Source organism: Vulpes vulpes, chromosome 15 (genome assembly GCF_048418805.1).
Source record: "Vulpes vulpes isolate BD-2025 chromosome 15, VulVul3, whole genome shotgun sequence".
NCBI classification, from domain to species: domain Eukaryota; kingdom Metazoa; phylum Chordata; class Mammalia; order Carnivora; family Canidae; genus Vulpes; species Vulpes vulpes.
Window position 1 is genome coordinate 71,349,627 of NC_132794.1, and position 14,009 is coordinate 71,363,635.

The 14,009-nt window shown below is 38.2% G+C and overlaps 1 protein-coding gene across 2 annotated transcripts in view; it reads left to right on the plus strand.

Moving 5' to 3' along the window:
* IQCH (IQ motif containing H) overlaps positions 1–14,009 on the plus strand; it is a 211,794-nt gene that overhangs the window by 114,161 nt on the left and 83,624 nt on the right. For both annotated transcript variants that reach the window (XR_011997435.1, XM_072738887.1), the window contains 3 exons: positions 436–611; positions 6,381–6,653; positions 11,524–11,715. Coding sequence is in view for 1 of the 2 variants with exons in the window: in XM_072738887.1 (XP_072594988.1) it covers positions 436–611; positions 6,381–6,653; positions 11,524–11,715 (641 nt within the window). In the remaining variant the exon portion in view is untranslated. The remainder of the gene's footprint in view (positions 1–435; positions 612–6,380; positions 6,654–11,523; positions 11,716–14,009) is intronic.

The window sequence follows — 14,009 nt, forward strand, 5'->3', positions numbered from 1 at the left end:
CCAGGCAGAATAAGAAATTGCAACTTCATCAGCTTTCTAAAGTTAATAGCTCTGTTTTATAATTTACTGAAGTTAATGGGATAAATTTTTAAAGCAGTATGCAATTCCCATTGATGTTAATGGTAGTTCTGGGGCTAAATCCCTATGTATTATTTGAAAGCACACTTCTATAGTACCTCACAGCCCTCCTTCTGAAGGAATCATTGTGTCTATTTTTTTGGTAGTGATGTTATTTATCTTTTCTTTAGAGAAATGCTAAAATGCAAAAAAAGCCCGTTAAATTGCAAAGATCTTTACAAAACCAATCTAAATTAACTTCAATGTGGCTTTTGGATATGCTCTTTATTTTAAACTGTGCAACATCAATCCAATGCCAGAGTTCAGAATGTCATTTACCTTTATACCAGTAATTAACATTGCGCCTGTTGTTTTTAGATGCCAATGTGAGTGTCATCTACATCTGCTCCCATCAGATGAACGACGAGTTACTGCTATATTATAATAAAATCCTGAGTCTACAGGCAGCTGTCAAATCGGGGAACCTTGAGGACAGAAGTGACCTGCAGGACAGGTTCAAAATTATCACCCCTGAAGCTATAAACATCTTCCCTGTGAGTTTGTCTTCTAATTACTACGGCTTCAGGGATGCAGTAAAATTAAATTGGAAATTTTATAACTTGCAACGCTCTGGTACACATCAGTGAAATATTATTGCAAGTTTAACAGCTTTACTGATTAGACTACTAGTTGGACTGTAGGAAATAAATATCCCAGTTTAACTTTCAGATTTAGTTGAGCTACTCCTGCCCAGTTTTGTATAGCTGAAGCCTAATTGCAGTGATTGGGTGATACCATCAAGTAGGTGAATTTATAACATCTATAGTTCCTTTTCCTTAATTTTGTATGGAGAACACCAAGACAGAGAAAGGCTGGGCCCACCCTGCTCACCAAGCTTGTTAGGGACAGAACCTTTTCCAGGGCCCATTTTCCGACTTCCACACTGCTATTCTTTGTTACTCCCTGAACTTCTTTCCTCAAGGGAATTTGGCCTGATTTACCATATCACAGGGTTCATACTGAATGAGGCTCAGATTTTTTTTTTTTTAACTTGTACTGATTTTTAATGAATGGGATGAATTCTTTTTTTTTTTTTTTTTTTTTTTTAGATCTTATTTATTCATGTGAGACACAGAGAGAGAGGCAGAGACATAGGCAAGGGAGAAGCAGGCTCCCTATGGGGAGCCTGATGTAGGACTCAATCCCAAGATCCCAGCATCACTACCTGAGCCAAAGGCAGATAGATGCTTTACCACTGAACCACTGAATGGGATGAATTCTAAATGGAACTCTATCCCCACACAGGGAAATTCACGGAGTCACAAGGGCAGTGTTATAGAATAAGGCAGTGCAAGAGATGGCTTGAAATGAATTTCTCTGTTTTAACAAGAATGTAAACTTTCCATTTTAAACAACCAACATTTTAATATCTAATGGACTATACAATTTGAGGAGACTTTTTTTTTTTTTTGTATAATTACGGGTCTAAATTTGCTGCTAAAGATAGCTCTCTCCACTCACAATGGGATGCACCAAAATCAACGCTCAATTTATTGGCAAAGAAACCAATAGCATACTTTACTATCTATGTGTTGTTACTACTGATTAACCCATCAGATGCACCATGATTTGATACACACACACGCCCCCATCCACCCACCAAAAAAGGCCTGCCAGAGCTGAGGAGGTTTGCTAAAACATCTCTGCTTTGCTAGTATACCCAGTGAATTGTCATCAGGATTTACTCTCTTCTACCAAGATGAAAATTTTATTTTTTCATAACTGGATACCTCAATGTTCCTCCCAAAGCTCTCTGCCTAGCTCTGTCTCATGGGTACTGCTTGGCTATAGAAGAAGATGCAGGGGCCGGGTGAACAAGAGAAAAGACAGGGGACAAATGGTCACCACTTCCTTATGGTCTTAGGAACCCCCAATATCCTCCATCAGTGCAAGGATTGCTTGGTGTTTCCTGGCTATCCCCTGGCCTCAGTGGCAAGGTCACTGTGGACATTAGAAAGTGGGGAAGAAAAAACTGTCACTAGTGTGTAGTTAAATTCCTGATTTTATCCAGTCAGAAACCAAAGCTAATACCTGGTTGCTGCTGCTAAGGAGTTTCCGCACATCTGAAAAGTCCATACACATCAAAGAGGCATGGAATGGGAAAGGAGCACTAGTTTAGGAGAAGGAAAGTGAGTGCATGAGTAACATTTATCAAATGCTTAGCACACATGTTCTCATTTGGTCCTCAGAAAAATGCTAACAAGCCAGAAATTATCAATCTTCTTCTATGGCTGAGGAAAGCAAGTCTCACTTTCTAGTCCAAAGTTACTGGTGGGGTCAGAGTATGACCCCCAAATCTGTCCAACCCCAGAACACTCTCGTGTATTGGAATGACTGCTTTGCCCCTGGATGACCTTGTGGCTTGGGCAGCTTCCTTTACCTTTCTGGTCCTCTGATCTTCATATATATAATCAGGTGATGGGTTAGGGCATTTCAAAGACCTTTTCAGCTCTACAACCCTGTTACCTGAGACATGTGCCCTGCAGTCCATTCTTCAGCTTCTCGGCAAAAGATAGGCAGTTGGCGCTAACAGATGCACTGAGTCACATTCATAGTTTAAGTTTGCACCTTGGTGAGTAGAAACAAGTAGGGAATATTTTAAGTGTTTAATACTTCTCATAGTTTAAATTTAAATTATTTGAGTAATTAATCACTCATAGGCAATCAACTTTTTAAAATACAAAAATTAAACTCTCACTTTCAAATCAGTTCCTGCTCATGTTTAGTTATTGCTTTATTTCCTTTTAATGCGTTTGAGAGATTGTATCAGTGCTGATTTTCATTCAAATGGATGGCTTTAAGGAAATTTTTTTAAAGCGTGCCAAAAATCTGTTTGTACATCTCTCCAAATTACTATATGATGCCTGAATCTGTAATGGTGAAAAGTGCTCTTATAAAGTCATCATGTCTAGTTTTGAACATTTTAATGTTTACAAAGACATCCCAAACAACTACTTTTTTGTCTCAGGTCAAAAAAAAATTAGTGGTGATAAATGAAATGTAGCTATAATGTTATGGAACTAGGAACATTTTAGACTTTTGTCATCTGTGCTAATCTACTGCCTGGATCTGATGATCCCAAATTTCTCTAAACGGTCAGTAATGTGCGCTGTACCATCACTCACTCGTATTCAAATCTTCACTAAAAACATATCAAACACAAAACTGTGGTACCATCTTGCCTGAAGAATAAGGCAGGCCCATAGATGACCATAAACCAGAATCCGGTTGAGTACTTGACAACAGAGATAAGCAAACCTGGAGGAGCCAAAAACCCAGCCTGGCTGGAAGTGGCTCAGAACTCTAACATTAGGTTCTATCACTGCATCTGGCACCCCCTCATCACACCTCATAAACTCGCCAGACCTTCACTACTCAGTCTATAGAATGGGAGAAGTTTGGTAGCTGTAGCATAAAACTATACTAATCCCCAGGTTTCAATCTTGCCTTTGCTCTTTACTAGCTGTGTGACTTTGGGCAAATCACTCAAGCCTCCATTTCCTCACCTCCAAAAGTTCATTGGTACAGTGTTATATGGGTCAAACAAGAGAATAATGTCAGAAGGCTTTGGCCTTGTGACCTTTTCATTGAGAACACAGCCACCTTGAAACACTCTTCTAGGTACTCTGTAAAGCCCACTGTGTTACATATGTTCCAATTATGATTCAAATTCCCAGTTCACCCCAACATTTAATTTTTTTACATTTCCTCATTGGAATAATTTGCAGGGCAAGGAAAGGGGTGAGATAAACAAGGAGGAAAGATGGTGATCAACTAGATGGGAAACAAAACCTCAAGAGGTGGTACCAGCCATTGTCTAGGGAACACTGGGTTTCCTAGAATTGTACTCTCTGAAGTATATGTTGAAAATGGATTTAAATTACGGTAGAAAAGGCATATTGCATAGATCTAAGAGCTTAAAATAGAAGGGCCCTTTTGGAAGAAAGGCCTTGTAGCCTAAATCATATAAATGCTCTTCTCAGAGAGGCTCTGGGTTTTGTCTTTTTTTTTGTAATTAGGGGAAGAATACATATAACATAAAATTTACCATTTTAATCATGTTAGGTGTGCAGTTTAGTGGCTTTAAGTACATTCTCACTGTTGTGCAACCATCACATTATCCATTTGCAGAACTTTTTCAACATCTCAAGCAGAATCTCTGTACCCATTAAACTAAACCCAGAAGAGCTCTGGTTTTAAAGGGAAAGTTACTTCAGAGCTGGAAAGACTCTAGAAACTTCTAGTCAATGCATCATTTGAATATGGGGGCTGAGGCTCAGAAAGGTCAAGTTTTGTAACTTACCTTGCAAGTTACAAATTCAGGCAAGACTGAAAGCCAGGGCTCTCCTCACTGTCTTTCTCCCATACTCATCAGTTACACCTTCTAACAGTTTGCAAACAAGTGCTGCTAACATTCCTGAAAATAGATGCTTAGCATTTCTCCACATTTTAATGCCATGTTGAGTAGATAATTTTGACAAGAGTTGCTGAAGTAGGTGTGAATCTACAAAATCCTTAGGATGCTGGCACCTTGCATTATATAATCTGCATGGCATTTTGATTATTATAAAAAGAGAGTTTTTCTCTGTAATAATAATTACTACTATTTATTGAATATCAACTCAATGCCATGCATTATAATAAGTATTATACACTCATGATCTTATTTTATCCTTAGAGCAACCCAGCAAATGGGTATTTTTATTTCCACTTAATAGATGGAGAAACTTGGGCACCTGGGTGGCTCAGTCAGTTGAGCATCTGACTCTTGGTTTTGGCTCAGGTTATGATCTAATGAGTCATGGGATTGAGCCCTGCATCCAGCTCCCCACTTAGCAGGGAGTCTGCTTGGGGATTCTCTCCCTCTGCTCCTCCCTCAATCTGCTCTCTCTCTCTCTCAAATAAATTTATATTTTAAATAAACAGATGGAGAAACTTAGGCAGAGGGAGTGTTAGTCACTTGCCCAAGTTCAGGTAGTTTATAAGTGATAGAGCTGGATTCTAAGCCAGAACTCCTAAGCCCCCAGCACTTTCTCTTGTGCCATGATGCCCTCCTCTCTAGAGAAAGTAAGCTCAGCCTTGGGTTCTCAAATTCCATCCATAGCTAATGTCTTTCCCATGGTCATTCTCACCCATTAAAATCCTACCTATCCTTCAAAATTCACCTCAACCCCAGCCTCTTTCATAATAAAATACTAATTAGCGTTCTTTAGGTGCTTATTATGTCCAAAGCACTATTATAAGTGCTTTACATGTATTATCTCATTGAATCCTCAGAGCATCCCCATGAGATGGCTACTATTATTATACTCATTTTACAGATGGGGAAACTGAGGTCCAAGGAAAATGAGTAATTGGACTTCTCTGCTATCCCCACCAGCACATGGCCTCTGCCTCCTTCCTCTATGCCTCTGAGCCCTCTGTAACTCTTTATGGCCCTTCTCTGCCTTGATTTAGTTATCCGTTGACTATACTCACTTGTGTCTTCACTCCTTGAATGTAGAGACAACCTTGTACTGGTTTTGGTATATGTTGACCACCTAGCTCTGCCCTCTGCCCCTCTTAGACATGCCAGAAGTATTTAACTGAATAAGTGGTCACATGTATTCCTGGGCAAGGTCTAAATAGTCAAAAATAAAAAGAGTTTTCCACTGGAAAATAAATTTAAGCCTTGTTGAAATTTTCAAATATTTTTCTATCCATGAATCTTCTCCAGAGTGTTGGCTAAAAACCAAAATAATCATTATAAAAGTACATTTTTTCTAAAATGGACTTGGTGGTGGAACTTTGGAAAGAGAGTATCAAGTGCCCTTTGCCTATGGAGTCACTTAAAGAGTTGCTGGATTAGGAGTCCTGTATAGTGAAGCACACTGTAAAGCTTTTTTTCTTCATTTTTTGTATTGATTTTCCAGACGCTTTAGTGTTAAACCATGCCAGAAGTGTTGCAGAGATGAATCACTATTATCCAAAGGCCGCCAGCCTCTTTTCCTTCTGACAGAAGGATAATTCCACGTGGATCAAATAAATACAGATGTGTAGTAATTAGTTCTATTCCCAGTGAGCCTATTTCCAACACACTAAAGATGTGAGCGATTATAGAGCCTCACCCCAACAGCTTTTATCAATTTAAACTGCTAAACAACAGGATAGGTCATAACCCAGCCTGCTATTAATAATGCATTTATTGTGTGCAACATTATAAATTAGGCATATGGGCTAGAAAAAGAACACCTTTTAACAAGAATGATATGGTCTCCCCCCAGAAGCATCATATGTGCCTGGCCACTTACCTGATGTACAGTCCCAAGGCAATCAAAAGAATAAAAAATCTCATCCAAGGAAAAGAGGCCTACATCGTCAGCGGGCTCCTCCACAGAGATGATTTGGCCGTGGCGGATATGTTAAACATACCCATCCTGGGTCCAGAGCCTGAAATAGCGCATCTTTATAGTAGCAAGTCAGGAAGCAAATGGGTCTTTGACAGTGCCGATGTGCCAGTCCCTCCTGGAGTATATGGCATCTATCGTCACCAACAGGTATGCGGGGTGGATGAATGAGGCTCTGTTCAAATATTTCACACCTTCTTGACCTTGTGGGAGCTTCAGGTCTTCTAGAGCCAGCCCTACCCAATGAAGAATATATGGAATGCCTAAGCTATTTGATGGGATCTGCTTTAGGCCTTCACGTTTCAAAGTGTCTTTCTAATGGCCTTGCAGAAATTGTTGGGATTCCTTAAGGTATTTACTTACTTGGGTTAAGCCATTGAAGGCCCTTTCGATATACTAATCTGCTGTCAGTATTTATCGCCTTAGCATGGATTAGTTGATCATCATATTAGCTAGCCGGTCATTTAGGAAGACCTTAAGAAATGTTAGAGTCAGTTTTGGTGAAAAGGAGCAAGTTTGGAAAACCTCAGTAAGTGAGCCTTTCTGCCGAGTCAGGTTGCAGAGGTCCTGCAGCAGAGGGCTGTAGACATCCTTGGCTCTGTAACACAACCCTTTGGCTCCTGAGGAAGGGGCCATAAAGGGAGTAGAAGAAAAAACCTGGAAAGAGGACAGGAAATGGGTCCAGGAATAAAACTATCTGCATCCATGTCTTTGCTTTGAACCAGGTCTCTGGCTATGCATTCCTCCAGCAGACCTTTAGGATCCTAACCATTTAGAGAACTATATTAGTCACTAGAAATGATCTTTGAGTCAGCTCTGGCAGATGTTCTCCCATGTAACCACTACCTTTTTTCACAAGAAAGAAAATAAAAAGACAAATGGCTATTAACATTCCCTAATCTCTGTTTCAATAGACATCTCTTGACCATTACTCCTGGCCAATCACGACTACCCCAGGCAAACAGTTCTCAGGAATCTAAAGAACTGTGCACAATGAAGCAGTTTGTGAGGGACCATACTTAGGGATCCTCCTTCTTCCCTCAGTCGCTTTATCATGATGTTCTGTACGTCATAGCTGCTGAGTCCCCAAAATCAAGCCTTTCAAAATCATACTTCTCTAAAGACTAGGTATTGTTAATTTATTTAATTGCCCTAAAATGTTTCAGTCTTGCTAGACTGTTCTTGGGCAATACATGGACTCAGGAAGGAAGTTGCAGAGTCTGGAAAAAGCACAGGCAATTTTAATAAGAGAGAGAGGCTATTCCTGAACTGGTGCGCCCCACTGTTCACTATCATTAGTCTCCACTGGAATTTGAAGGTAACAAAATGCACCGTTTGACTCTGCTTCCCAGTAGAATGAATACTCAGCTGAGACTTGAGATAAGTGAAATGCACTTTATTTATTTATTTTTTTTATTTATGATAGTCATACAGAGAGAAAGAGAGAGAGGCAGAGACACAGGCAGAGGGAGAACCAGGCTCCATGCACCGGGAGCCTGACGTGGGATTCGATCCCGGGTCTCCAGGATCGCGCCCTGGGCCAAAGGCAGGCGCCAAACCGCTGCGCCACCCAGGGATCCCTGAAATGCACTTTAAAACTATAACTTTACATGTGTAAATTACAGAAAGTAGTCTTCAAAACTTTAAAATGTATATGCAAAATTTATGTTAAGTCTTGCTTTCATCTTGACTGATGAGAACTTGGGCCATCTTTGCTAGGAAATATTTTAGAACTGTATGTGTTCATTGTGGAATGCAGTAAAACTTCCTTCTCATGCTGGTACTCAGGAACAGGATTAAAAACCTCCTCCTAGGGTGGGGGGATGGGGTAACTGGGTGACAGGCACTAAGGAGGGCACTTGATGAGATGAGCACTGGGTACTATGCTACATGTTGGCAAATTGAATTTAAATAGAATATTAAAAAACAATAGAATATTGTAATTTTATATTTTTAATATAAAAATATTAAAACAAGCTTCCCCTCCAAAAAAAATAAATAAATAAAAACTTCCTCCTAAAAGCCTCCTAGACATGGAAAAAAAAAAAAAAAAACCTCCTAGACAACTTGGATTTGAAGGATGTCATTTAACCTATGGCATGTGCAAATCACATCACAATATAACAAGTTATCACTGACTTCCACTCCACTTGTTTGAAAACATATGTCTGAGGTCATCAAGAATTAAAGTACTCCACTGAGAATTCTCCAGATAGTGACTGCCCTATCTAATCTATCTGAGTGTGTCAGCATTTTGAATTTGCAGATGGTGATGAATCAATAACACTGACTTTTTACCGATGTGCACCATAAACTTAAAGCCAGTGAAAGAAAGCTGTGATTATTTTAATTTAGGTGAATAAATATTCCCAACTATCAGCTGGATTTTAGCAGCTGGCGTTTTTCTACTTTGCTCCACACCAGTATAAAATGAAAGGCAATTAAAGAATATATTACCTCTTTTGAACAGATAGACTCAAATAGAAAATTGATAAATGTTTGGAAATAGCATAAAGTCATTTGGTTTATGATTAAGTAATTTATTTGTTTATTTTTTAAATCTAGTATGAGCCCAGTGAGCATTTCCTGTTTTGATCCATAAAGTAACCATGCAAGCTCTCTTTCTGACATGTGCTCCGTATAAAATATTGACAGCTTCGGTTAAATAATCAAAACTGGCGATGCTATTTTAAAAGCACTGTTCAATTTTCACTTAAAGATAGCACATAATTCTTTCCAGTGGTGCAGTCTTTACAATACTATTGATCCTTTTCATTACTGTAGGGGATCCATCAACAGACACTCATTTATAGGATTCTCAGAAGCAACAAATAATAGGATTTGGAAGAAACAGATAATAATTCTGTTAGTAGTTGAAACCTCCAAATATACAATATATCTGAACATACAATGAAAAAGGCTATGAAGGCTAGAACACTATAAAGTCTGGAACACCTTTCCTTAGACTAGCAAAAGAATTTCATCAGATATGAACAGCCAGAGACCATTTCTGCTTCTGCGAAGTACAATAGTGATACAGCAAAGTATGATTAAATATAGAATCTATCTTCTCAACACATTAGAGGAAGAAGGGATGCAACTTTGGAAGGCACATTACAAAACCTTCCTAGGCTATGCTCATAGCCATATGGTATGCAGACAAGAGTACTTGTCATTTAAACACCAAATTATCTACAGACACTACTTGATAATTAGGGAGCTAAGATAATTCCATTTCCACCCTAATTGAATACCCCATGGTTGCATGGGGCTTCCGGGGATCCCAACTATGCCCATTTTGATATCACTTCCATACTGCTGTGTGGTGTAACATCCCCAGGAAGATTTGCTGAAAAGACACAATATAGGAGAACAGATTGTGTCTTTAATCAAAACAATTTTAATCTTCTAGCTTCAGACTTCAGCATAACTATAATCTTGAGTGCTTTCACACTCTTTGGTTAAAAAACCAAAAATCAAAAATCCATTTGGTGAGCAAACACTCATCAAAAGAGAAGAGAATAAGAGTGTCATGGAGACCTACCTCCCTAAATACAGAAGACCATAGTCAAGAGAGCTCAGGAGAGAGAATGCTTAATACTGTTTTGTTTCTTTCTGGGTAATACTGACCAGAATGTCTGACAGGAAGACCAGACAAAAAAATCATTTTATGATTTAATGGGTTTTCTCCAAGGTTCTACTAGTAGAATATTACTTATAATCAAGTAATCTGGGCTATAGACTTTTGTCTGATTCAAATTTATCCCAAGTGGCTTATTGACTACAAGGAAAATTGCTTCTCTTGTTCCTCTTTTGACTTCTTTCTCTACCTCACTCTCCTCTTCCACCTCTCTGCAGGCTGAGGTAGGCCACATGGAGGAGAGGGAACAAGCTGGGGTCAGTGTGTCCCTGGGTGGAGTCTCGGCTCTTCCACTTAACACTGTGTGATCGTGGGCAAACTATTTAAATTAGTTGAGTCTTGAGGGGCCTGGGTGGCTCAGCCAGTTAAGCATCACCCTCCATCTGGCTCAGGTCAGGATCCGGGGATCCTGGAATTAAGCCCCTTGCTTGGTCTCCTGGTTCAGTGGGGAGTCTGCTTTTCCCTCTCCTTCTCCCTCTCCATCTCCCACACCAACTGCACCCCTCCCCCCAGGCTTGTGCTCTCTCTCTCTCAAATAAATAAATAAATAAATAAAATCTTTTAAAAATAATAAAAGTAAATCAGCTGAGTCTCAGTTATTCATATATAAAATGGAACTAATAATGACATCTGCTTCATTTTTGAGTATTACAAGAGAAAAGTCATGTAAAGAGCCTAGCCAAAGCCCTGGCTCCTATCAAGAGTTCAGTAATGTTAGATGTTGCTATCATTATGATAAAACTTCAACTTCTATCCATTCCATTTCCATGGGATTGAGCCCCATTCTTGAGGGAATACTGTTTCAAATAAAACATAATTATTTTCATGAATGTTTTATCTCCTTTATGGGTCTTGTTCCCATAATACGTATGACATACTTGGCCAATTGACCAGTCAAACAAATGCATTTCATGTATGTTAATGAGGAAACAATTAAACCTTTATAGGTTATGACATTTAGAAACTCAGCAAAGTTCCAAATAGTTAAAGTTTTCAAGACTATAACTATTTATGGTCTTGAAACTATAAAAAAAAATAATTTGATGAATCAATAAGTAAACACATAATGCTCTAAAAAAAGAAACGAAACAAAACCAAGATTCAGTTACAGATATTCAGAGATTCTTTTGTCTTCAAAAACTAGCAAAATGATAATTTCAGAATTTCTCATAAATAAGACTATACTTTTAAACATACCTTTAGTCCCAGTGGTTAGTGGTTTCTTCACATCCTATATGTGTCACTTAAAACTTAATCTGTCTTAATAATTAAATATAACCAAATGAACAGACCATGTAAATACACCTGAGAAGTACAACTAAGTTCATGGAATCTAGGAAATGAGCCATATCAAATGTTGCTGTGTCTTGGGTTCCACAGATGCTAGAGCAGCTGGGTCAGCTGGTCATAGATCACCTGGAAATCCAACGCTGGCTCTTTAAAATGGACTATGAGTTTGGAGGAAACGGGACTGCATTTTGTGACATTCCTTCCCACCTGGAGTGCTACGACTGGTTCCTAAAGGAGAGGAGCAGATACGGCTATGAGGACTGGAGGAAGAAATGGGCACAGGTGAGTTCGATGGTGACAGAAACCCACGGTGTTTGTGAGCAGTTAAGGGATGATGCAAAAGGCTCATCTGGGAGGTCAAAAGCACTTTCTTCTAGACTCAGCTGAGTCACTTGTCAGCCGTGAGACCTTAGATCATTTTCACTTTCTTGGGCCTTAGTCCTCATATACAAAGTGAGTGGGCTTAATCAAGTTACTTTAACATTACTTCTAATATATTTTTAAATTTTTTTAAAATTTGAGTTAACACACAATATTCCATTAGTTGCAGACATATAAACAGTGACTCGACAACTCTATACATTATGCTGTGCTCACCACAAATGTCACTACTTTCTGTCACCATACAGCACTATGACAATCCCATTCATTACATTCTCTATGCTGTCACTTTCATCCCTGTGACTTATTCATTCCATAACTGGAAGCCTGTATGATTAGGTTATTTTAAACGTCCCTTCTTTGGGCCCTAAAAGCCTTCAGTCACATCTTCAAATTGATTATGATAATTAGGAAGTGATTTTTTTTTACTATGTTCAAATAACATTACAAATCTTATCTTTTGGTTTAAGTGGGTCTTGATCATATGCTTCTAACAAGTGTTGTTATTAAGCTGGCTGTATTTTATTATGAGAGAAAATTCTAGTAGTGAATGGCTGTCACCTGGAAGCTAATGTATAAAAGCATTCTGTCAGCAGTCATATGTTTTTGAAGACAGTTCAAGGAAATTTATGTAACTGCTGGTCCCTATGAGATGTTGAGAAAATAATACATCTCATCCAAAAAAAACCTCCCAGCAGAAACTAAATAATAGGAAAGAAACCTTAGCATATGAGTGGATGTGTATGTTTTTCCACATATACTGGTAGAAGGATGAATTGTACAACCTCTTAGTCTGTTCCAAACTTACTTAATAAATAAAGTAATTTTAATGGCTTTAATATATCAATTAAACCCACCATTCTTAAAGCTGCCTCACTTTCCATCCAGAGGCCTAGATCTCCCTGGCTTCTCTTAATGTCAAATCTCTGTTTTGGCTGACGTACTAATGAAAGCATAACTGACGAGGAAAATTTGGGTGCAAATTCCCTTAACTAATTCCTTCCCTGCTGACATACATAGCAGTGGGCTGGGCAGTGAGTTGCATCTGCTTTGAGCATCCCACTACAACAATATATGAATCAAAACACAAGTGATGGAAAGGGAGGGGCACACAGAGAGAACCGCATTATTCTTGTGGAAGTGAAATGACGAATAAATCTAGAGAACAGTCAGAAGACAGAGTTCCCTTTGACAAATGTTACTGTTCTCCCCATGATCTATTCTGGGCTTTTCTTCCCCCTCCATCAGTGAATGGACTAAATGCACTACCTGTCATGGCCAGCTTTTTACATATTATTTAAAGGATACCAAAGTGAATTACTCTTCTAGAAAAAAAAAATAAAACAAGGAAAATGTATTTAATTTTGAGGCCCATAGAGATTTCTCTTGTGTTCTCTTTGAGTTGGATTTTATTTCATATTGTATAGAATTTTCTTTTCAAAGCCAAATTACTGAAATTAAAACATGAAAATAAGACTTTATTTTTTATAAAAGACTTTTTTATTTAAAAAAATAAAAATGTTAGTGTGCAAGGTTATTTTTCTCAATATTTCAAGCTAATAATTTTTAAAGAATTCCCTACGATAGATGCTAGACTATGATAAATTTAAAATGTTTGACTTTAAGTTTTAAAAATAGTTAGAATAATGACACGTGGCTAAATTGCACTTAAAACCTGACTACATGTTATTTAATTTCAATTACTTTAAACTACACCATTTAAAATTGTCACCAAATACATTTGGTGTTAGTGTTAATATTATTAAATGTGAAACTCTTGAATAATTAATTATCTACATCATTTTTTATTTTAACAAGGAAAAAATAATTATTCAGAAGTCTTTTTAGTACTGTGAGGGACTGTGCTTAGCCATGATGTAGTTAGAAGCCAAAAATAAAAACTAAAGCGGTTCCAAAGAGCTTTTTTTTTTTTTTTGGTAGGAGACTATTGACATTCTTTTGCCTTCAAAGTGAAATTGTATTCAGAGTAGAAGTGAACTGCAATCTCCATTGAGTGCAGCAATTGAGAATTTAGGATTAGAATTATCCTTTGTTCCAGAAGACCATAGTAATGCTGCACATTTAGACATCAAAGCATTACTTTATGAGCACAGGCATGTTTTAATGTCCTATTACAGTTTGTAGACCTGTTTCTTTTGATAATGAAGATGTTGTGTCATCAAGCCTAGCCTGGC